Here is a 26216-nt window from a genome sequence, read left to right as displayed (position 1 = left end):
GGGGGCGCCCGCACCAATCAGAAGCTGCACCTTGGCTTTTGAACATTTCGGAAGTCAAACAGATTTCCAGAACATATTAAGTTTGGCACTTTTGTTTTTGCTATTTATTTTGCTTTTTTGTTTTGAGGCTTTTCTGGTTAATTTGTTTTTGTGACTGTGTGGAACCCATCCAAACATCAGTACAGGTAAGATTTTTTTTTTTTAAATTTTAATTTTTATAATCTACAATACGATCTTATTTATTTTATGGTACAGTACATTGATTATTTGTTTCATTTTATGGATCAATAGTCTCATTAGATGGTAAAATTCACATTAAATTGCTGTTTTTAAAAATCTGGAACAGATTGATCCGTTTTGCATTACTTTCTATGGGAAAGCGCACCTTGGTTTTGGAATGGACTTTCGGAATGGATTAAGTTTGAGAACCAAGGTACCACTGTACTGGGAGTATTGGTGGACCAGTTAATAAACTTTTAAAGTGCCTCATCATCAATGCAACAGCAGCAGCAGCACCACCACCTCCACTATTATAATTAGTAGTAGTATAGTATTGTGTGGGTGCCAGACTCCTCTGAATTCCTGGATCCAGTAAGTGTTAGAATTTAATCAAGACTTGCGCTGTTAAACTGGATGGCAGTCACTTAATCCCTGGACCCTGCAAGAATAAGGCCTTCAAATTTCCAGAAACAGCCAGACTACCCTCCTAGTGAAGTATAAGGAGGGAAAGGGAAGGTGACAGCAAATAGGTCCTTCAGCTTGCAGATATTGAGGAGGAATAAAGCCAGAGCTGATAGTTAGGAGTTACGTTAGCCAGAAGCTGGAAGAAAAGCTGCAGGCTGAAAAGGCAGAGCAATTGTTGATTTGTGTTTGAATCCAAGGCTGGGCTACGAGAGAAATAATACCCCTTTGCGGGTGTTAATGCTGTGAACCCCCTCCATCACATGCTCAGGTTGTATATATGTGTAAATAAACCATATATCATAAAGACATCACAATCTCTGCTGTGCCTCATTCCCAAATGGCACCTGGAACCTCCTGGAATCTCACACAACTTTGAGGCTGGAGTGGTGTGTTACAGTATTAGAATCACAAGCCCCAGGTCAGGGCACTGGAAAGCACTCCTTTCAATTGTATAGTTTAGGGACATATTAGTAAGAGCACCATGCTATGAAAATCACAGACACCAGGCCAGGTTATCTTTAGCCAGTTTACTAAATCCATTCCTGTTCTGATCTTGACAAGGAACTCATGCATCACAACAAGGCAAGACAAGCATCAAGTAAACAACTTGTTGGAAAATGAACTTTTATCCCAAGACTTTTCAGAGAATTATTTGAAAGTAGCAACAGTCTGGAAGCCTCCTTAGTACGCAAAACTATTGAAAGCATGGGCAGATCTCAGAGAAAAAACAGCGTATGCATTTGTTACACCTACCACCAGTGCCCATTTTGTACAAATCCGCAATTGTGATTTATGCACGTTTACATATATCTAAGTTTCTCTGTGTCGCCAATTCACACTTTGCTTACAGAAAGGCAAAACACATTTGCCTCTAAAAAGAGAAAATAGCGTGAGGAACAGCCTGCCTGTTCCATCTTTCTGGCTCAGACTGTATAAACACCTGACCATTTGGACTATTGAAAGAAAGCACAGCACAGCACAGCAAACCTGTCAGGACCAAATAAACATTTCATGCAGTGTGGGGATCTTTGTCAGCAAATCGGCATTTGAATTCTCACCCTCTTCCTCCCTCCAGAAGAAAAGTTTCTATACTGCTCTGTTCCAGACTAGAAGACCCTTGGTGTCCCTTCCAGTTCTATTTACTATTAGAACTACAGGCAGAAGTTTCAGAGGCAGACCTTACCCAATACTGTACCCCAAGTCCTGAAATCCTGTTTCAGACAATCGGGGTAGTGTCTGAGGTGGCTCCCGAAGGAGCCACAGAAATGTCTGCATTCATACATGCTACTAATCAACACATATTTTTCATCATTTGGAGGACATTGTGTGGCAATGTTTGTGTCTGCTTCAATGTGTTTGGCTTTTTTAATGCCTTGAGAATTATGATTCTCCGTAGAATCATAGAGTTGGAAGGGACCCAGAGTATCATCTAGTCTAATGCCCTGCAATGCAGGAATATGTAGCTGAATCGAACCTGCAACCATGGCGTTATTGGCACAACACTCTAACCAACTGATCTTTCCAGCTGCAACAATGGTGCAAATTTGTATTCCATGTCAGCTTCATCTGACAGCAGGGAATCTCTGAAAAAGTGGAACACAGTAATCTAGAGCACCACCTAAGATTGTCCAGGAAGACGGGGCCTGGGATCATCAGTTTAAAAAAGAAGAAGACCCCTTTTATACTGTCATAGATTTGGGGGAGACCCCCCCCAAAACCCTAGAAATTAATAAATTGTAGGATTTTGTTTATTTGGGATATGAATTAAGAAGTACAAGCTGCAGAGGAATTCCTGAACCCGCCAATGCAAAAAAACCTGGCCAAGCTGCAGACATTAAGGAACAATACAGAGCCATTGGCAATGCAAGAGAACTGTCCTTCCCCTGGCCCCAAGGTATGAAAAGAAACTGGGGATTTGGAAGGTTGCCAGGGTAACTGGGTGTGAGGTGACAGGAAAAGAGCATTTTTAGCAGGGTGTTCCGGGAAGAAGAAGGGAGAAGAAAGACTGGGATCCATCTTGGGCAGGCTGGCTGAAGGCTGGCTGGGAGAGATGCCTTGGACTCCAGGGCTGCACTGCTGTGGGGGACAAGACCTTCTTGAAATGTCCATGCTGTAAGACCTGGACTTCCTCCATGCAGACCGAAGGTGTAAGTAGGTGAATAAACCATATATCTTAAAGCTACAGAAGTCTCCGCCATGTCTCAATTCTCCAGAGGAACACAGACCCTTTACTGTACAACCTCAGCCTGGAAGATGACCCTGTACACATTAACATAAGCTTTCTTTTAAATATACACCTCAGCCTCATCCTTCCTACCTTTTTCTTTTCCTTCTGAATGGATCCGAATTAGAAACATCTCTTCATTTCAGTTAAACTAATGATCCCTTGCAGGCACCTGCACCAGTTTAAAGATGTGTGCCAAGAAAATGTGGAAAAAATTCATACTTTTATTGAAGACTCTGGAGTTTCTTATGTAGCGATTCCTGAAAATCAGAGAGAAATAAGCACGCTTCACAGGACAACAAAGCTCAGCCTTAGAAGGATTTGCCTCAAAGAAATTTCTCTTTGAGCAAAAGAAAATTCTGATTAAATACTTATAAGTTCACGTGCCAGCGAGGTAAGCAAGAAGCCAAACACTCAGGTGGCCTATTTTCTGAAGAAAACCGAGAGAAATCTTTCCTGGAAGAGACTTTCTAGTCATCTATTGGAGCTGAAGTACAAAGAGCTCTTGGGGATTTAATGCCTACATTTTTTTTGAAACGCCTTTGTAAGTTTTATTTCCCCCCTCTTTGATAACGTCTCTCTTTCTTTATTTTCCTGACTTTTGATTTGATTCCTGGCACACTGTGACACTGAAGAGAGACAACAACAGGCACTGCTAAACAGAACTTTACTAAGTCGTTTCATCAAACCATTTTTGTGGACCGGCCCATTGTTTTGTCTGCTTTCTTTGTCGTTTTGCCATATTTAGGATTCCCAAACACAGAACATATAATTTGCAAAATGGCAATTAATCTAGCCTTTGTTCAAAATGTGACTGGAGGCAGAAGTTAATAGGAGGGGTCTCTTTGCGATCGCCCCTTCTAGTGCCACACTTCATGGCTTCGTGCCAATCAGTTGGCAGCAAAATGAGGCCATCCACAGTCAAGATAGTGATTTTTTTTCCTATAAAGAGGAGCTCCCCAGATATGCAGAAATGTATTCTGATGAGTGGAAGTATAAGGTAGGATGCAAGGAGCGAGTAGGATTCTGGTAACAAGGTGGACTCTGCCTGCCTCACTGTCGATCAAATGTATAGGCCTTTACAGCTAGTAAACAATGGTACATGTAACTCCCTGTTTGCAGGCGTTCTGCACACACACAACCACTGATGTGTGCAGCATTTTCAGTCCCGGAAGGGGGCAGAACAGGGCAGAATGGGGCAGGCTTACATGCACCCCACCGACATGTGCAATGCATCCAAATGCAAACCCTGTACAAATGCGAGTTGCCTGTACAGTTATGTGGAGTTGCATATATGCTATAAACTACAGAAATTCGTTTTCCTTCACAGATGGAAGTTAGGCTGTACCAGCAGGACGTCAAACATACATTGGATCTGTCAAAATATGTAGATTGTACATTTGCATTTTTGTACGAAATGCTCCTTTTTTAAAAAAAGCATGCCGTACATTTTAAGCACTCTCATACCACTTTGATAGTCATGGTTTTCCCCCACCAAAGAAACCATCTTGGGAACTGTAGTTTGCTGTGAATTATAGCTCTGCAAGGGGGTTTCCTAACAGCTCTCTCAGTACTTTTAACAAACTAAAGTTTCTGTGATTTTTAAAGGGGTAGAAGAGTGCTTTAAATGTAGGGTGTGGGTGTAAACAAAGCATCTCTGAAATCCAGGAAATGGGATTTGAGGAGAGAGGGGGAAAGAAAATCTAATTTTACATATCAGGATTTATTTATTTTTTTAACCAATAAGTCAGTGTTCTATGCAAGAAGCAGTCCAATACGGGCAACATTCAGTTGGGCCAGAACTGCAAAATTATGAGTATAGATCTGTTTAAAAATGAATATTTTCTAAGGCAATTAGCCTTAGGAAAAATGTTCCCATTGGAGACAATGGAACCCTTATTTTCAAGATTAATTGCAGCCTGGGTGGGATTTTTGAGGGATTCGTGGCTGGGGATGGAAGGATTAAACATTCCAGTGTGTTGCAGTCTGAATAAAAATTCCCCTATGGATTCTGCTTGCTCTCTCTCTTTCTCCTCCTTCTCTTTTACAGCGGACTGGCCAACTAGTTGGAGAACGAAATTCAAGTCAAGGGCTGTCCATGCTTCCAGCTATTCTAAATCCATACAGGGAGACCAAGAGCTGAGAGGCCAAGCACCTTGAACAAGCAATTAATTCCTCAGAAAGGAGGAACAAACCGTCACTCAAAGCAGTGCTTTTCGACCTGGGAGTTCTGCCTCTTCACCTCAGATATATGGAGGGAGGTAATATAACCACATTTTATAGAAATTTGTGGCCTTATAAATTAAAACGCTTTGCATTTCCATTAACACTACAGGACAATAGAACCTTCTCCAGCGCTGTGGCTACATAACTTTTCCCCATAGGCCAAACTGTCTACGTACTATATTAACCAATATGTCTCAAGCTCAATAAGAGTGATTTCTCTGCACAGTAAATGACCATACTAGTACATTAACAGTGGATTTATGCCGAAAGCTAAGATATTCCTCTCCCTCTGACATAGGTTTTAGCTTAATTATCTCATTACTTTTTGTGGTCCAGCACAGCAGCTATTGACCTCAGCGATAAATCCAGGCAAATCAGCAAGGCTTTAAATCTACGAGGCAGAATGATGGCATTAACTTGCCCAAGTTTGGATCTCTTCACCATTCAAGGTGGAACCACAAGTGTGTTTGGGAATATGCTGGCATGCACAAGCACTCAGAAGTTTGGATGGGGAAAGGGGTATGTTTCAAACCCCACACCCCACACCCAACATTCTCCTGCATCTTGCACCCTCCCCCCATCCTCAGTGTTGAGTTAGAGGGCTTCTACATGTGTCTTCTTGAACTTGAGTAGGACACCTCATGCAATTGGGGATCCAGCTCTGATTGCACAGAAGGTTCCGCAAATGTTGCACAGTCAAGCAAACATGAGCAGAAGCCCACTGAAGACCTACGTCGCTCAGTATGGGGGTGGCCATGTGGGACAATGCATAGGGTGTGTGTGTGTTATGTATTCAGTGGACTTTGTTTGACTGAGCTTGAGTCTGGACTAAGGATTCTGAGCCCCTGTGTTCTGATTCGATACATGATATTCAATCGATATTCAATCACAGAACATTTCAGGATTTGGGCCTCTGCCATTGGCCCTTAAACTCTGAGTCATGATTCGCAGCTTGGAGGTTTAGACAGCCAATCATGTTGGGAGTGAGAGTGGCCCAGGCCTTCAGAAATGTATATAAACAGTTGCTTTGCCCCTGTTGTCCAGTTCTGTCAGCTCAATAAAGGTTCTTGCTGTTATCACTGTGTCTTGCCTCAGGGGGGCATAAGGGGTGTGTGTTGGGCTTGTGGGCACACTCCTGTTCTCCATCCATGGACACACATTCAGGCAAACACCTGAATATGTTCCTCCCATACAGTCACCCAATAACATGGCAAAGTCTACACCAGATTCTGAGATCTATCACCCACATGCAATTTCTTGTGTGAGCTTCTACTTGCCAGACCTGGTTGCCATATTTCAAGAAGTAAAAATACGAACACAAAAGCTGTTGAGCGCTTCTTCTTTTTTTGCAAAATCTCCAGTGAAATGAAGTTTTTAACCCAAGTTTTCAGTTTTCCCGGGCATTTTATCTGGTATCCAAAAATTCCACAACATGACAGCAGTGCTACTTTGATCATGGCAGGGGTTCCCCAATCTGATGCCTTCCAAATGTTTTGGACTAAAATGACAGGAGAGATATGGGTTGCTAACCTTGTGTGTGCACTGCTTTCCAAACCAGCAGCGGGAGTTCACTGGATGCAGAGTAAACAGGAGTCTGTACACTGCCATAGATGCCCTGCTAATATTTGTTGATCATTTATCTTAGTAGAAACCAAACCCAGTTCTCTGACTCAGTTTCAAGCCACATCCCCATTTTGGGGAGCTCTCCCTGTTTGCTTCTACAAGCACACAATGTCAGTGCTGTATTTTTCAGGGGGTTAGTGGGGAGGCATTAAAAACACACACACATTGAAATCCTGGATGAATGGGGATTGTGTGTGTATTCCAGAGACGAGCTATTCAGAAGTACATAGAAATGAAATTCAGGAAAAAAGTGTTGGCCTGGACACAGCTTAATGACATGGGACTTGTAAAACTCCCATGACAAAGTCTAAGTGCCGTTTTCAGAAAAATTAAAAGCATCTTTGTGAGAAGGAAATTTAGAGAGGAATATCAGTGGCTAACTGGGATGTGGGTGGCGCTGTGGGTTAAACCACAGAGGCTAGGACTTGCCGATCAGAAGGTCGGCGGTTCGAATCCCCACAACGGGGTGAGCTCCCGTTCCTTGGTCCCCGCTCCTGTCAACCTAGCAGTTCAAAAGCACGTCAAAGTGCAAGTAGATAAATAGGTACCGCTCTGGCGGGAAGGTAAACAGCGTTTCCGTGCGCTGCTCTGGTTCGCCAGAAGCGGCTTAGTCATGCTGGCCACATGACCCAGAAGCTGTACACTGGCTCCCTTGGCAATAAAGCAAGATGAGTGCTGCAACCCCAGAGTTGGCCACGACTGGACCTAATAGTCGGGGGTCCCTTTATCTTTACCTATCAATGGCTAAGGTGGGGAGTTAAGGACACTTAATCCTTTTCCTACCTTCCTACCCTCCCTCCCTGCCTGCCTGCTGACCCCCATATGCTTATCAGCTCCCCCCGCCCCCAGTGACTGTTATCTGTGTGCATTTAAGAAAAAAGCACATTAAATAGAAAGATATATTTAACATTGTGTCTTGTCTGACGTATGTGCCAAACTCTGTAATAATCCCAATCAGCCTCCATTTATATGGATCAAGCAAACTGGCCCTCAGTCCTTTGCAATAATCCAAACAGATACTGAAAACACCTATAAAATGCTTCATTGCCTCTTCTTTCTGTTCAACTTGAGGCCCGGCCTGTGCTGCCTGTTGATTCCAATGAAGCTAAACGTAAGGCTGTGCAACGGTGAATAAACTCCCTCAAGTGTTAAAGCTTTATCATGCTGGCCAAGAATTCCAAAGGGTGATTTATTGTCCACGCAGAGATTTTATTTTATTTTATTTATTAAACTTGGCTGGGGGCCAAATCCTTTGGCATTTTAAATGTAAACTTAGGCTGGAATATATTGCCTTATGCCGAACATTTGTAACCTCTATTGATTGGCTCAAGTGGAAGCGAAGAATTAAAGGTCTTTATTATTGATGTGGGGGAAAATTACCTCTCTGCCATTCTCAGCCTGAAGATATCCATCACTTCCCCAAGAGCACCTATCTATAACTCTTCCTTTCCTGTGGCTAGGAAACATATACTTATTTATAGTGTTTTCCTATAATTTAATTATGCTCCAGATACAGCCAATCCTTTTTAAAATTCCAGGCAAGGGACTATCTCAGCTTTGCTTTGCAATGACACAGTGGAGCTAGCTGCTATTCATTTCTGGAATGACAGGGAACCTGCAGGGCTTGGAGGCTCTGGGCTATGTTCCGAAGACCTCTGCCAACACATGCCTTGAGTTTAGCTTAGCCCCCAGTGCTGTAGTTTGCTTAGATTGATGGATATGGAAAGGAATCACAGTGCATTTCAGATATATTGTATGCTTTCCAGTTGTAAGGTAGAGATAGATCTCCAGATGTTGCTAGAATCCAACTCCCACTAGTCCTAGCCAGCAGGGCCAGTGGCCAGAGATGACAGGAGTTGTTATCCAACAACATGTGGATGATACCATGTTGGCTATCTCTGATGTAGGGTCTAGGATGGAGAAAACCTACCACAGAGTCGGGTTGTTATGCATGTAAAATAAATTTTGATGATATGCAAAGTAGCAGAGTAGGAAGCTAAATAACTCTTCTGGGTGATTGATAGCTTCTTTGTGAAGAGTATATAATGTCCAGACTCTTTGTTTACTTTCACCAGTCCTTTTTTTCTGGGGGGACGCAGATGTACGCATACCCCTAAACATTTTGTGCATCTAAGTTTGGCCTCATTGAGGGGCAGTATTTCAATATTAGGAAAATGAGAGTACCCCGAAACATTTTTTTAGAAAAAAAGCACTGACTTTCATAAACATATAACTGAGAAGAATGTATTTACTGTCAAGTTGTGGGTGAACATATCAGATGACACAGCGATTCTTCAAACAGCTCTTGTTTATTCACAGGCCAGAACAGAACTGAACTGAAGGGTTCAGCCAGCCTGCTTATATAGAGCTCCAGTACAATGTAACTGTAACAATTTTCTAAGACTATCTAATCACTGAATGTCACTTTCGATCCCTTATTTGCATAACTATCTACAGTATCCCCCTGCTGGCCCAGGGTGAGAACTTCAGTACATAACATTTACAATCACATGTTTGTTCAAACAAGGGTACATTCTCTTTTGATTTGTAGACTGAAGTGTTCTTACTTAGACTTATAAACAAAACAGTGTTGAGAATTGCACCGGAGTCTTACCTTATTCAGGCCTTACAGTTTCTTATGAACGCCTTTTTTTCTTTTACCTCAGCAGTATTCTCTCTGTTCCTTACAGAGAGCTCCTGCGCAAGTTTCTCCCTATTAACATTTAGGAATCTTTCTCTGTTTCACTTCAGACAGATCACAGTGACACACAGTAGTATCCTGAGAAACCTCTCTCAGCAGCCATTCTCCCTCACACATAGAGAGAAGCAGAAAGACAGTTACAAAACGACAGTTACTAGAATAACAGTCACAACAGAATGGAATGCCTCTCTCACCTGACTCACAGTCAGCCAATCACATGACAGCTACTGCCTGAGGGGAAAACAGAAACCCATGTTAAAAAGTACACAGTAATTTAACATAAACAAACATTCCCATTTCAGGAAATCAAATCATTATCCTTAACATGGGTTTAGGACAACTTGACAGAAGACAGAGGGGACTTCCCTACCTCCTTCCCAAAGCCTAGTGAGCTCTGGACTATGGGGAGGAGGTGTGAGAGCTCTGATAAGGTCCTAGAGTTCTCCTTGCAAAATTGGAGAGACGGTTGTGGATGTGACACAAAGGCATTAAACACAACCTGTTCTATTGGTTACCACAGAATGCATCTTTCAAGCCTAATTTCAGAGTGGGCAGGGGAGGGACCCTGTGGGTTCCAAGGAAGGTCTTTATGGGCACATGGGCACCCATGGGTGCCACACTGATGCCCCTCTGTGTCTAGACCAACTTGACAAAATCCAAGATCTCTGGTTTGCCGAGTTATCTCTTGCGTAGATCTGAAGTCTGAGTGCCCCACAATGCAAAAGCTACAAAGAGCACTGCAATTGTCGAAGGAGGTTGGTGTATTTGAAGAAGAACAGCATTCCTCATAATACAGAAATAATTTCACCCAGGAAATCCATCCGGCTTCCTGGCTTCTCCTCCCGCTCGGAGCAGAGGTCAAGGCACAGGTGCCGTTAGGCTGGCATTGATGTGAAATCTGCAGCATAAAAAAAATGTGCTTCCAAAGTTATATGGCTATTCTAAAGAACAGCTGGAGGAGAAGAGCTGGATTTAGACACACATGTTTCAAGATCTCTGGGTTTCACATTAATTGTTTCCCTGTGATATCCAAAACCTGATCTCCCTGTCCATTTCCTAGGGAAGTAATCAACAGATTTCAAACACTGGATAGGGTTTGTTCTTTCTCTTTCTTCCCCTACCTCTTATGCTGTAATCCTACCGACCTTTGTGGCTAAACAATTTATGAGGCAGAACGACATTTCCATCCCTGAATCCCACCACCCTCAGTCATTGCATCTCTGTCATGTTTTATCTCCGCAAATAGCCCTTGAATCAGTATCTTGTTGCAGCTTTACTTACAATTATAATTATTTTGCTTACTTCTGTTAAGGCCCTATTCTTCCCCCGCTCCCAGAGCTGCAATTCTCAGAATGGTTTAACAGTTAATGCCACCTCACAGGGAACTCTGGGAAGTGTAATTGTGTGAGGGGAATGGGATCTCTTAACAATGCTCAGCACCCTTAACAAACTACAACTCCCAGAATTCTTTTGGGTAGGCCATGGTTTAAAATGGTATCACAGGTATCCTCCTGTGAAGAGGCTGCATCTTAATGTTTTAATGTTGTATTTTAATCTTGTTTTTTAAATTGTATTTTGATCAACTTGTTTTTAATATTGGTTGTTAGCTGCCCTGAGCCCGGTCTTGGCTGGGGAGGGCGGGGTGTAAATAAAATTTATTATTATTATTATTATTATTATTATTATTATTAGGAACTATGTGAAACTATCTACAGTGGTACCTCAGGTTACATACGCTTCAGGTTATAGACTCCGCTAACCCAGAAATAGTGCTTCAGGTTAAGAACTTTACTTCAGGATGAGAACAGAAATTGGGCTCCAGAGGTGCAGCAGCAGCTGGAGGCCCCATTAGCTAAAGTGGTGCTTCAGGTTAAGAACAGTTTCAGGTTAAGTACGGACCTCCGGAACAAATTAAGTACTTAACCTGAGGTACCATTGTAATAGCTTAATCCTAACCATGTCTACATAGAAATAAGTTGATGATGATGATTTCATTTCAACTGATTTTGATTGGACTTACTCCCAGGTTAAGTGGGATTGAGACTGCAGGTTTCAGGTTTCAGGCACATTCACAACATATACTGAACAACAACAACAACATTCTGCCCATCTGACTGTGCAACTTTCAGCAAATTAGAACATCAAACACAGTGAAACATTAAAAACTTCCCTATACAGGACTGCCTTCAGATGTCTTCTGAAAGTGAGATAGCTGAAAGCACTATGTTGTAATCAGTGAGATAGATCAGTTCATAGAGCATGAGTCTCTTAATCTTGGGGTCATGGGTTCAAGCTCCTCGCTGGGCAAAAGATTCCTGCATTGGAAGGGGTTGGACTAGATGACGCTTGTAGTCCCTTTCCACTCTGCAATTCTATGATTCTACTCATGACTTAAGTCCCACTGATTTCAATGGGAACCAGATGCAACTAATCCATGTGGTAATTTTTGGATTTTTAAAACGGGAGTGGGAAAGAAGAGGAACAAATGACTGAACAGGCCTCCCAGTCAAATAAGCATTATCTTTGCCTTATTCTGTGCATTTCCCCCCTTCTGGGATAATTTTGCAGATGGCCAGTAGATGGCATCATCTGCATTCATATTATGAAGAGTTTAGTGGTGTATCACCAGTGTTGAAGCAATGATTCTTCAACATCAACTTCGTTGGACTGGTCATGTTGTGTGGATGCCTGATGATCGTCTTCCAAAGCAACTACTCTATTCCGAACTTAAAAATGGAAAGTGTAATGCTGGTGGTCAAAAGAGGTTTAAAGACTGTCTCAAGGCAAATCTTAAAAAATGTAGTATAAACACTGACAACTGGGAAACACTGGCCTGCGAGCACTCCAGTTGGAGAACAGCCTTTACCAAAGGTGTCATGGGCTTTGAAGACACTCGAACTCAGGACGCAAGGGAGAAATGTGCTAAGAGGAAGGCACACTTGGCAAATCCACACCGTGATCAACTCCCACCCGGAACCCAATGTCCCCGCTGTGGAAGAACGTGTGGATCCAGAATTGGCCTCCACAGTCACTTACGGACTCATTGTTAAAATTGTGTTTATGGAAGACAATCTTACTCGGCTACGAGTAATCGCCAAAGAAGAAGAAGTGGTGTATCTGTTTTTCAAAGCCAAACTTGCAATGGCAAATTTAAGTTAGCCGTTGGGAAAGCGTTCAGAGTTGGAAAAATGAAGAGCACTGAAAAATAATAATGTAATTTTTCCAATATCTTCTCATATTCATCACTTAATTTGGGGTCTTTTCCCTAAACTTCCACAGCTTATGGAAGACAGGGAACAGATGGGCACAATACACAGGTGCTTGCCACAATGGCTTTCTACTGAAAACTGTGGAAAGCATTCGAAATAATGGAGAAAGCCTATGCACTTACGGCAGGTTCTTCCCCTCAAGCCTTACTCAATGCATATATAGTGGGCAGTAGTGGGGATGAGGGCAATTGGCCCATCTCTCCTCTTTTGAGCCACATGACTTCAATCACATGCACAGATAAGCCGGGCGTGGCTAAAGCCCGATTTGGGCATTTCCCAACTTGTGGATTGCAAAGCCTATGCAAGTGGGTGACAGGCTTTATAAGTGAACCCCAAATTGCTTGTAGTGCAATGCTGTGTAACCCAAACATCAGAGGCAACGGTTGTACATTCACATAAAGAAAATGGTGAATAACTTTCTAAGTGCTGTTCCGCCAATTCCAGCCTGTTAAGGAAATTTGGATCCTTCAAGTAATGGTTGGGAAAGAGGCAAACTTGCAGTTACAATACACAAAACTCACAGCTACTGAAGATCTGAGGTCCCAAACACATCTGACATTAAATTGATGGGTCACCAAAAAAGTAAAGTTGGATTTGTGGGTCACCATACCCAAAAGGGTGTGAACCATTGTTCTAAATCATTACAATTGTGTGATTACATAACTGTAATCACAATTGTCTGGAGAAGGGGAGTGGAGCTCTGCTCTCACCAGCTCATCCTCTGCCCCATAGCAGCCAACTCCTAGGGGCCGAGGTCCTTACAGCTCCCCCCAAATAAAATATTTAAGCACCCTCCCTGTTCAAATGCTGCAAGTGTTCCGTCTTTCAGTGATCAGTTATGTGGGGTGGGGCATACCTGGCCCCAAAATATTTTATTCATTCTGCCCCCTTGTCCCTGCCCTGTCACCCATGTATTGAAAGAAGGTCTGAAGGAGGGAAGTCAGTAGCCATTAGCTCCAGCTGACTTGTTTTCAATAAACTTTTGTTGAATTGTGCCCATAACCTATGTGTGTTACTATTGCTATATTGCTATGTGTGTTACTATTGCTATTGTCTAGATTCAGTGATATCTCATTATTACCCCACTCATGCACACATAGTGTGTGTTCATGTGTGTTCATGTGTCTAAGTATCTATCTATCTATTGTTAAATGATAGCACTTCTTTTTCTTTAGGATATCTGTCATAATTGGCTTCTAAAAATACTGCAGCTGAATGTGCTATATTCTGCACCTTTATGTACCTTTCTGTCACCACTAGCGAAGAGTGTGGTAATTATAAAAAATTATATCCTCTTACACTTCCTTTTTCATAAAGGAATCTATTTACCTCAACTTGCAAAGTCAATTAATAAAACCCCTTAAATAAGACTCCGCTTCACTTGAACAGATACAATTGAAGAATATATCACTGAAAGGTAAAAGAGGGAATACTGTGTTATAATTACAATTAAATAAGAAGATGTATCCTCCAATATGATGGAAAAAGATAACTCTCTTTAATGAAACAACCTACGTGCCAGAAATAAGTTTGGTCCTGATCCAATTAAAGTCAACAGAAAAAAATCTGTGAGACTTCCATTAGTCGCCACCAATATGTGTGCTCACATATAATTCCATTGACTTCAATGGGATTTCCTCCTGAGTAAAGTGTCTATAGGAATCTAACTATGATCAGAGCATTTAGGTATAAAATGGGCTGCTGCCTTTGATGAAGGGGTGAAGTTAGGGTTAGTACTTCCCCTCTTGATATGGCTTCTGTGCAAAAATCCAGTCACTGACATTTTCTTCAGTATGAAGATTCACTAATAAGAAAAACAAATAACAGCTGTCACAAAACCTTGCAGCAAGGAGTTCCCCTGTTTGGTCAGCCATGCCCTGTTCCAGGATACACCATTCAGCCTCTCTAATTTCTATCTCCCCTCCCAACAGACGCTCAACATTTTGCGGTAACTGGGCATGCCCAGTCCTCATTGTGCTGTTTGGGGCTGGTTGTGGTTGTTTTAGGCCACTTGGGGCATTTCCCCAAATATTTTTATATGTCTGCAAATGTTGGGGTTCCCTGAGCATACTGATACCACCACCACCACCCCATCTTGTATGTTGGTAGTATCGTTTCAGATACAAAAAGATTGGCACTCAACCCTGATCATCGCTAACAGAGGGAATAATTCCCGAGATGCGTTTCAGGCTGTCATTACACAACAATTAAGGAATAGTATTTTTTAAAAGGCAGGTGGAGTGGACGTCAATGGTTTCCCCACTCCTGCGCAAAATTTGCATTCGTGACTTTAATGGAGCCAAGGTAAATGCTACATCAACATTTATTACATTGCACCAGAGCAGGATTGCTAACTTGGCCCCATGGCCGTTATTAATTAATTAATTAATTAATTAATATAAATTTATTATTTATACCCCACCCATCTGGCTGGGTTTCCCCAGCCACTCTGGGCGGCTCCCAACAGAATATTAAAAACACGATGAAACATCAAACGTTAAAAACTTCTCTAAACAGGGCTGCCTTCCGATGTCTTCTAAAAGTCAGATAGTCGTTTATTTCCTTGACATCTGATGGTAGGGCATTCTACAGGGCGGGCAGCACTACCAAGAAGGCCCTCTGCCTGGTTCTCTGTTTCCTCACTTCTCGCAGGGAGGGAACTGCCAGAAGGCCCTCGGAGCTGGACCTCAGTGTCTGGGCTTTACGATGGAGGTGGAGATGCACCTTCGGGTATACTGGACCGAGGCCATTTAGGGCTTTAAAGGTCAGCACCAACACTTTGAATTGTGCCCAGAAACATACTGGGAGCTAATGTAGGTCTTTCAGGACCGGTGTTATGTGATCTCGGTGGCTGCTCCCATTTTTGAGAAGGAAGGAGAAGGCAAAAGACAATGGGACAAGGAAACTGTACACATAGATCATAGATCATAGAATTGTAGAGTTGGAAGCATAGCTGTCAACGTTCAGCTTTAATTTGTAGGTTTTTGTGGGCAAAATTGCCCCCCAAACACTCATACATGGAGAGTTAAAGTGCAGACCTCTGCTTGGAAAGTGAGGGGCAAAAGGTGAGTGTGGATAAGCCCTTATTTCTGCTCGTTTTCAATGAAGTTTACTCCCTAGCTGGTGCGTTCAAGAGTAAAGTTCTAGACACAGCAGCATTAAGCTAGCTTAGTCGAAGAATCTGCTGGATGATTGTCACATCATTCAGGTGTCTGCTCAAAGCAATGTCTTTTAACTTTGCATTCACCACCATGAAAGATAAAGGACAAATATTTGAGCAGCAAACAAAATGTTTGAGCGATTGATGGATTGCCAAGAGAGATTTAAGGTGGGGAACAGGGCGAACTCAAGCAGCTGCTCTTATGTACCCAATAAAACAGTCTGGCAGTAACAGAGTAGACTTTCAAAAACGTTTTGCAAATGGTGAAGAGGTGCTTCGAAAGCTTCTGAAATAGTCAGTGATACAGAGCTCCTTGCTGCCATTTGCCTTGAATGAATGTAGAATAAGCTCCCCTAAGAGAAATGGGACAGGATGATATTGTGTCACTTGTGGGAGGAATTGTATGGGGAGGGCAAAACATGGCCACAGAGGTTTTAAGCCACTAGCTGCCAATGCTAGGGCAAAGCTTGATAGAGCCAATGTATGAAGTTTTCAATGGATTGGCCTTCCCTTCCCACAGTGGGCTTTATGTTAAACTTTTGTTTGCAAGCAGATATTTTGAGAAAATAAGTATTCAGGCAAAAGTTTCTATTAAAACGGCTTTTATTGTGCAGATTGTAGCCTTGGCTGTAGAACATGCAGAATTAAAAAAAATGTGTCAGTTATTATACTTTGTAAGCATACAATAGCTATGTAAATATCTTGGATCAGCAATGTATTTGCATTTGGGAACTTTTTCTGGGTACACAGTTTATGCAATCAATTTCAGAGTGATTTTCCTTAGGTAAAGACAAAATAAGACCTTGTTTTCATTATCACCAAAGGTGTGTCTCAATACTGCAAAAATATATATCTAATAGTACACTCTCGCTTATGTACATAGTAAAAATGTAAAACTATAGCCAGACCAGTGTTTGTTTTAAATGCAAGAAGAGAGAAATAGCTACTAGGCTTGCAATTTATGTGCCAAAAATAAGGGATCCCTCAAAACTTCTTCTTAATTTTTATAGACCTGTTAAAACAACTCTGCAGAAGTTATTTAGTATTACTGGAAATTCATTGGCATTTTCTCATTGGCTTCGGCAGTGACTTGCATCCTGAGTAGAAGTTGACTATATTTTCTCTGCCGCTGCCAACTTAACAAGGTTTTGTGGCAAACAAGCACAGCCTGGGCCTTCATGAGCAAAATGCATATAAATATGTAGAAGCATTAGCATCCTTGCAACCAGATGCAAGTTGGCTTGGGCATCACAGGACAATCCTCTACATGTAGTAGTTGCACTGAGTTCAGTGGGGTTACTCCTGAGTAAGCAGGTACAGGATTGGAGCCCTAGTATCCAACCACCAACAGTACAATCCTGACCATGTCTACTCAGAAGTTAAGTCCTATTGAATTCAATGGGGCTTCCTTCCAGGAAAACAAGAGTTGAGATTGCAGCCTCAGTCTTTTCCAGGTGATGAACAAAATATGGTTACCCCATGAAATGGCACTGCACCTGTTGGAGGAACAGCACCTTTCCTAGTGCACTACTCACTGATTTTACATTAAAAGGACAAAGCGAATTCCACTATTTAAATAACAGTGGGAACGTGCTTGAGGTTGTGTAAAAACGAAAACGAAATGTAAGGCTTTTAAAAAAGCTATTAAAATAGTGTTTCCTGTCAGAAAACTTGAACATCCCCTTACTGCCATAAGCTCGCTTGTCTGAGAAAGAACTGCATTTCCCCAGCAAAAGAATATTCCTGGATGAGTGCTGGGGAATTGCGATTTCCTTCAAGCAGGAATCATTGCCTTTTGGAAAGATGCACAGATCTGTCCATTGTGTGATAAAATGGACACCACAAAGGCCACATTGGCTGAGTAACGATCATTGACATGGTGCCTTCATGACATAGGAGCCAACTCCTAGGAGCTGTGGGGTCTTCAGTCCCCCACCACAAAGTTGATTGGGAGTGCCATTCAAATAATGTGTGTGCACCATCTCATGTGATTGATTATGCAGGGTGGGGCTTACCTGTGCCCCCCATATTTTATTCTAGTTGGCCCCCCTGCTTCATGGTGTTGCTGGGCTTCAACTCCCAGCATCCCTGGCCATTGGCCATACTGTCTGGGGCTGATGGGAGATGGAATCCAACAACATCTGGAAGGCACTGGGTTGACTATCTGTGCACTGGAGTCCAGTCTTCATGACACCTGGAAGATCAGTGAAATCAGCTGCATAGCCTGGGCTGCCCTGATTTCGGCTGCCATGGCAATATGCATGTAGACACCCTGTGAAAATGATGGGGAAACCACTTTCAGAAAAGAAAACTGAGAGTGGTCTCCAGTAAGCCCTAGCGACGAAAGATGCCTGTATATTGCAAGCTTGGCAGTGCTGGTCGACTACAGGTGCAGTTCTGCACAGGAGCAAAGCAACCTGATTCAAATGACACACTGGGCTGGGGGATAAACGAAGGCAGAGACTGGTGTCTGCAGCAAGAGTTGGCTGGCCAGGAGGCGAGATTCAGACTCCACTTTCAGCAGTGGAATGTCTTGGTTCCAACAAACTCAATGGGGCCCACTTCTAAGTAACATGCTTAGGATTGTACTGTTTTTTAAAATTTTTTTGAAGCATTCATATTGCGCCAAGAACTATGCAAGGTATTATCACTAATAATGCTTGGCTGCCATCTGGAAGCTGCTACAGACTTTATGCAAGGTTGCAAACAAGCCCAGCAAAAAGAAGCTCAGGCTTTAGAATTCCTCAGTTTGGATACTTAAGTTAACTCCACCTCACAGCTATTTTTTAAAAAAGCAGCAGCAACAAACAGATTTATTGCAAGGCTGAATAAGATACCTTCTCACCGCAGTTAACATTTACGGCGAGGGCAAAATCTCCAAGCTGGTCATAGCACAACATCATGTTGCAGAGGCCTTATTTCTGCCCCCCCCCCCGTCACTGACAATTTCACACAAATTACCTCCATGAAGACTTCCTGATTGATGTGTACAACTCAGCTTAGTGGGGGGGGGGGGAGGGGGGAATCACAATGTAGTACATAATGCTACTCTTGCGGTGGATTAGTGTGAAGTAAGCAAAGCGTGAATGGACCAGCAACATGCTGACCTTGGCTGAAGAGGGGATTTTAAAGAGAGCCCCTTGTACAAACAAATCAAACCAAAACACCCTTCCAAACCCAGTTCGGAGTTGTCATGACTGCAGGAGCTGGACACACCTCGTCCCTCCGCTGTAATGTTGGCGCATCCCCTTGGAACTTTTTCTTGCACGTGTCGCTGAAAAGAGTACTTTGGCATGCAGTTAATAGTAGCTTGGGTGATAAATTATCCTCCGGTACAGGCAGCGCTGCATGGCGTTTGCTGGTTTTACATGGGGACCCCGGTTCCAGAAAACAAATCCACAATGCATTTCTGGCTTGGATTCTGACCTTGGCTATTGACATCGGCCGGAACCACACCTTGATGATGAAGCATGTGTGGTGCATTCCTGCGAAGCTGCACATTCGATCCCGGGCAGATCTAGTGTGTCACATGCAAGATCCACCAATATGGAATTCATGCCATTGGGTTAGACGAACGATTCCATATTCAAAGGCACTAAGGTGGCTCCTTGTGTACTCCTTTTAGTGACATGCGATAAAGATCTGCAGTGAATCTGTCAGGAGGAACCACAAAAACAAATCAAAGGTGAAGCAACAGCTGTAGCATCTTGTGGGCAGGGACAGCTGCCTGGGTTGAAGGCCCTATCCTAAAGGCATTTTTTCTCTTTCTGTGTGTCTCTCTCTTCACCATATATATATATATTAGTTATTTACTTAGATCTATCTGTGTGTAGCAGTTAGATGTGGCCCACTACAGTAAAGCGCTACAGTTGACAGACAATACATCTGAAAAAAGAACATTCTTTTAAAATCTGCCAGTTTGTCACGTCCATTATGCTGCAATAGCTTTTAGATCCTTTTTATTTTTTTGTCGCTCACAGTAAAATCAAGGGCAGCGTTAGAGCACTGGAAAGCAATGTTTCGGTTCTTTATTTTATAGCGTTGTGAACTGAACTTGCAACAAATGAACGGAAAGGGTAAGCAGAACATGAGTCAGTTCGTCAAAGGGTCAGCAAAACAATAGGCAGCTAGGAATGGGAGAGCAGCAATTTTTATATTTGGCCTTTTTTAAAAAAAATGCAGATCCCTCCTGAAAAAAGAAGGGAAGATATAATTCCAGGAGAGATTAAGTAGGGGGGAAATTTGGGCAAGTGATTCTTTGCTGCACTCAGGTTGGTTGCTTCATTAGATGACGTGCGCCAGTTGCTTTCTTCACCGTTGATATAGCCTTGGGACTGGCACCAAAAAAAAAAATGGAGGGGAAAGGAAAAGACCTTCTCTTCAGGCTCCTCAAAACGTCAGTTATGCTTCTTTCCGTACTGTTGCTCTGATGGAGCTGAACACTTTGCCAATAGCCTCGTAGAGCGGGTCGCAGAAGGTGTGGATGCAGATAGAATAGACTCGGCCGATGCACTGGATCTCAATCAAGTAGCTCCTGATGCAGGGCACCACTGCCCAGATGTGGAGGAAGGACAGAATGGCAAAGTAGATGCCCCAGATGAGAGCCATGGGGATGCCAAAGAGGGCAGACAGTAAGCGATAAAACCAGTATTTTGTCACAGTGAAGGTGGTGAAGCTTGCCTTCCAGACCCCATCGAAACTATGGGTTCCCTCAGGTTCGGCAATCACGTCTTCGAAGTCAATCTGCAGACAAAAGGTGACATAAGTTCAGGAGGGAAATTGAAAAGCGACAACCAAGGCCATCAAATCTGTCAAATAAAGGTAACAGCTATGCAACTTGATATCCAGAGTAACCTATATCAACACAGCGCTCGTGTTTTAAAAGAGGCACAGGAGATGGAGTTGAGGTGCTGGCACTAGGGAAAAGATTTGGAGGACCATGACAGCCTTTACGATGGCTTACCATCTTGTCTTGCCTATATGCAAGCAGAGGTGTGTGGGTGGGGGGTGGGATGCAGAAAGTTAGTTTGCTTTTTCAGCTGCTGTGCTCTGAGTCACAGATCAGCCATAATCTGAGCAATTTCTGACATTTGTACCAAACACTAGGGCAAATGAAGCACTGCCCCCCATCAAGCTCAGACTGTCTTCTTCCAAGTCCATCTGCTTTCTTACTTGCATCCATTCCAGAGGTTGGTTCTGACTGCCTGCTTCCTCCACCTTAATTTGTTGTGCCCCAAGCAAGCATGGGGATGGGGACAAAGTTATAATTAGTTTGGTCCACCTGTTGTTGGCTCTGGCTCCATCTACGGTTGGCCATCCTGCTTTCCACCAGTGGATATCAACCACCACTGCATCTTGGCTAGGCTTTCTATTTTGGCTTAAAGTGAGCATTTGTTGCTGTTTTATGACCAGCATTTTTATTGCATTGCAGGGGTATGAAATCTTTTCTTTCAGCCCCTGGGCTGCTTCCCAGGGGGCACATGCCAGTGAAGGATGGAGCCAGAAGCAAAAGGTAGTCATAGAATCATAGAATCATAGAATCATAGAGTTGGAAGAGATCACAAGGGCCATTGAGTCCAACCCCCTGCCAAGCAGGAAACACCATCAGAGCACTCCTGACATATGGCTGTCAAGTAATGGATGTGACCACTTCGTGTCAAAACCAAAGGGGCCTATATAATAATAATAATAATAATAATAATAATAAGAAGAAGAAGAAGAAGAAGAAGAAGAAGAAGAAGAATTTATTTATACCCTGCCCATCTGGCTGGGCTTCCCCAGCCACTCTGGGCGGCTTCCAACAAAATATTAAAATACAGTAATGCATCAAACATTAAAAGTTTCCCTAAACAGGGCTGCCTTAAGATGTCTTCTAAAAGTCTGGTAGTTGTTGTTCTCTTTGACATCTGGTGGGAGGGCATTCCACAGGGCGGGTGCCACTACCGAGAAGGCCCTCTGCCTGGTTCCCTGTAACTTGGCTTCTTGCAGTGAGGGAACCGCCAGAAGGCCCTCGGTGCTGGACCTCAGTGTCCAGGTAGAACGGTGGGGGTGGAGACGCTCCTTCATCTCTCCCATCCGCCATCCAGGAAAGTAAAAGGCATCATCACCACCCAAGGACACAGGCCAGCCGGGCCAGGCATAGGCAAAATTGGTCCTCCAGATGTTTTGGGACTACAGCTCCCACCATCCCTGACCACTGGTCCTGTTAGCTAGGGATGATGGGAGTTGTAGTCCCAAAACATCTGGAGGGCCGAGTTTGCCTATGCCTCAGCCAGGCCAAAGCACTCAAGGAGGGCACAGAAGAGAGGCAGTGAGGGGCATGGCCCAAAGAAAGGAGATGCAGCCTAAGGAGAATCCCAAGACTCAGAATAAGTAGCCTAGAAGACCACATCTGGCCCCTGGACCTGAGATTCCTCACCCCTGCTGTATTGGATTCAATACAAACAGCTTGTGGCATGCCATAAGTGTTCAAAGTATATGTGCATTTGATAGTTCCAGTGCTTTTTTCTAAAAAAAAAAAAATGTTTAGGAGTACTCTCATTTTCCTACTCATATTGAAATACTGCCCCTCGATGAGGCCAAACTTATATTTACAAAATGCTTAGGAATATGCGTCCCCCCAGAAAAAAAGCACTGGATAGTTCATTTCATTTATTGTAGTACTAGGCTGTGTGTACACTATGCTGTTGAAGGGCATTAGAGGCACATTCTTTCCCTCAAAGAATTGGGGCACTGTAGTATGTTAAGAGTTGCTGGGAACTGTAACTCTGTGAGGGGTAAACTACAGTTCCCAGAATTCTTTGAGGGAAACTGTGTGCTTTGTATATCCTTTAAAGGTGTGGTGTGTACATAGCCCCAGTGTATTCTGTCATGAAATGGCTTTTGTTCTGGTCCTTTCAAACTTCAGGGTCCAGCTTACTTGAAAGTTACATGTAGTTTGGCAATTAGAAAGAACTACCCTTCCTTTCTGGGACGCAGGTGGCGCTGTGGGTTAAAGCCTCAGCGCCTAGTGCTTGCCGATCGAAAGGTCGGCGGTTCGAATCCCCGCGGCGGGGTGCGCTCCCGCTGCTCGGTCCCAGCGCCTGCCAACCTAGCAGTTCGAAAGCACCTCTGGGTGCAAGTAGATAAATAGGGACCGCTTACCAGCGGGAAGGTAAACGGCGTTTCCGTGTGCGGCTCTGGCTCTGGCTCTGGCTCTGGCCAGAGCAGCGATGTCACGCTGGCTACGTGACCCGGAAGTGTCTCCGGACAGCGCTGGCCCCTGGCCTCTTAAGTGAGATGGGCGCACAACCCCAGAGTCTGTCAAGACTGGCCCGTACGGGCAGGGGTACCTTTACCTTTACCTTTACCCTTCCTTTCTATTTGAGGGGTTCTTGAGTCCTTTTTTCTAACTAACGAAAGAAAGGTATCCAAAGGAGTACATATTTCAGAAATGCCAAAATATCCACAGAGTCTGTCATAACATTTCTTTCTGTGAGAAAATTCACAGAAACATCTTGAAACAAAATAGCTCATCCACATATCGTACGAACGCATCTTTTGATATAATCCACAGCACAGGATATTTCTTGCCGCCAAAATAACCAAATAGGGGAAGTACGTCAAGAAAAAGAAAACACAGAGGCTCAGATCCACTGAACTGTGCATGGATTCAGAGAACACACGCAGGCTTTTCTGCCTCCTTTCCACTGAGGCTCCGACACCCCCCCAAAAAAATTAATGACCCCCCTGCTATGCAGTAATCTTTCACCCAACATGGGGCTTGAACCCACAACCCTGAGATTAAGAGTCTCATGCTCTACCATCTGAGCTAAAGGCATTTTCACAGCAGCTGAGGTTAGAAAGCAGGGCTTTCAGACCTCAGAGTTCCAGAAAGCTTCTGCTGGGAATCTTCCTATTTCCCCAAAACAGCCCCGGAAGGAGCTGAATAGCAATTCTGTGGCAAATACAGCTTACATGTCCTAGACAATTATTTACCTCCCTTATCGCTTACCTTTCAACAAACATGGCAATCTAGAATAAACCTTGATATCCCACCTGTTATTTCAAAACAGCATTCTATCGCTAACATAATGGTAATTATTTCTTCTGAGCATTACAGACTTCAAGACATTTGATGAATAGGCTTTGTGGGAATGCAACCTGATTTCTCCCCAATAAGCAGATTCAACTATAAAGACTCAAAAGTCTGCATAAACTTGGTTGATGTCCACAGTGGTTAGTCTTGAAGGTGTGAACCATACATGCTACTACATGTAGCAGCGACAAATCTAGTAGACAAATCCATCACTATGTTAGGCCACTTCTGAAATATTGTGTGTGTTGCATGTGTATGAGAGTGTGTGAATGTGTGTGAAGGCAGAGTTAGTGCCAGTGGCAAGCTGTAAAAAAAACCAAAAAATCAGTTTGTACACTGCACAATAAATGTGTGCAATAAATTTAGTCACTGTGATGATATATTCTAGGGGTTGAGGACCTATGAAAGGGTATTGTAGGCTAAGACTCATTCTAGGTTCATGTGTTGACCTCAGTAAAAATGTTGATTATTATTACTAGGCACTGGGATGAGGTCCTGCAAAAAGCCTCCTCTAATGTCAACTGAAAGCTCTTGGGGATGCTTTCAAAGCATTTTATGCTATCGTAATGACATCTTAACTCATCTAGAGGGACAAAGCTGATGCAGTTAGTTAAGTCCCCCCTCTCACCCCAATACTGTACATCATGATATCATTCCATGATGTCCGTGCTGAAGAAAGCTTGATGGACCTGTCATCAAATCCTTAATGCATATGGTAGGTCACTGGTTTTGGCGTCATTTTAGATAAGTGGTGTCAAACTGCAGGCTATGATCTAGTTCAGTTCTCTACCATCCAAAGCAGAACAGAGCATTTCAATCAAAACAGCTGGATGGGGCAAAGACGTGAGAGTAGTAAAAAGAAGCTTTAGTGTATTGTGTTCCCAGGCACAGTAATATTAAATACTTAGTTCCTTTATATACCTTGTTGTCCGTGTAGACACACACACACCATTTTTAAGATTATGTCTGATAATTGCCTTTGGGGCATATATGTGGAAGGCAATTCATAAAATAATAATAATAATAATAATAATAATAATAATAATAATAATAAAAAAAAACATGTCTGAGTCCTATTACTTATCTAGGTCTTTAACCACCACTCCAGAGAAAAGTGGTGCTTCAGGTTAAGAACAGTTTCAGGTTAAGTACCAACCTCCGGAATGAATTAAGTACTTAACCCGAGGTACCACTGTACTACCAAGCTTGCTATGCAAGTTTACTCCTACTGCAATCCCTCTTTCTAAGCAAGTAGAGGAGGCTTAGCCTTGCTGGAAGTGGGATGGAGAAAAGATAAATAGCCTCCCTGGGTTCTGGGTGGGTGGAGGAAATTAATCCTTCTTAAAGCTCCAATCCTATATACCCACCTACCTGGGATTAAGCCCCTCTGCTCCGAATGGGCCTTACTCCCGAGTAGACGTGTACAGGAGTGCACTGTTAAATGTTTGCAGAAAGTTATCTTCCACCATGCCATCATGATTAATCTTACTTTCAGAGGAAGTAGTGCTGATTAAAATTATATTAGGAATCCCTGTTTCCCATAGGTCTCTGATCAGTGAATTAATTCATACCGTTTGTAGGTGGCTGCCTTCATCTCTAAATTTACATCAGAGATGGGGAACATGCGACTCTCCAGAGGTAGATGGACTCTAACTCCCATCAGCCCCAGAAAGCGTGGCGAATGGTCAAGGATGACGGGAGTTGTAGTCCAGGAAAAATTCAGTGCTAAAGGTTCCCCCACCCATGGCTTCCATTAAAATCACCACCATTCTCTGAATGACTCTGTGTGTGTTTTAAATAATTCATTGTTAAATGGGACCATCAGAGGATGCTGCTGTTTCTGGAAATAATAAAAATCTGTCATGTTCAAGGGCAAATAATGCATCCTCACATGCTTAATGACCCAAACTGTACAGCTGAAAACAGATAAGATTATTACAATAGGGAAAGATTTTATCACACTCGTGTTCCCATAGAGCTCAGTTTCCTTTTTGAAACAATTCACTTGGAGCAAATATGCATTGCTCATAAAATGACCACAGCTATGAGTCATGGAAGTCTTGCTGCAGGGAACAGGCAGGCAGGGGAGACAGATCAAAATTGGAATGCCACCAGAGAATGGATTCACTTTCCTTAAAAGGGGAGAAATGGGTTGGGGGCCTTTTTCTTAGGCTCTGTGATTATATTATAATTACAAAGCCATTAAGGATCATTTGAAGAACCTTGTAAATTAAGTCTGAACTGAGAGGAAA

At 43.0% G+C, this 26216-nt stretch overlaps 1 protein-coding gene and 1 long non-coding RNA gene across 4 annotated transcripts in view; both read right to left on the bottom strand.

Moving 5' to 3' along the window:
• LOC307226006 overlaps positions 1–10187 on the bottom strand; it is a 44726-nt gene extending 34539 nt beyond the window's left edge. The window contains exon 1 of one of the 2 annotated variants that reach the window (XR_013843239.1): positions 9372–10187. This is a non-coding gene — a long non-coding RNA (uncharacterized lncRNA). The remainder of the gene's footprint in view (positions 1–9371) is intronic. The other variant, XR_013843240.1, reaches the window with a different exon arrangement.
• A 6285-nt stretch (positions 10188–16472) lies between these two features.
• Positions 16473–26216, bottom strand: part of CAV1 (caveolin 1) — a 29496-nt gene continuing 19752 nt past the window's right edge. For both annotated transcript variants that reach the window (XM_079994423.1, XM_079994424.1), the window contains exon 3: positions 16473–20630. In XM_079994423.1, the coding sequence (XP_079850549.1) occupies positions 20289–20630 (342 nt within the window). In that variant the 3' untranslated portion in view covers positions 16473–20288. The remainder of the gene's footprint in view (positions 20631–26216) is intronic.

The sequence above is a fragment of the Podarcis cretensis genome, assembly GCF_951804945.1.
Source record: "Podarcis cretensis genome assembly, chromosome: 10".
NCBI lineage: Eukaryota > Metazoa > Chordata > Lepidosauria > Squamata > Lacertidae > Podarcis > Podarcis cretensis.
This window is presented reverse-complemented; position numbering and strand designations above follow the sequence as displayed.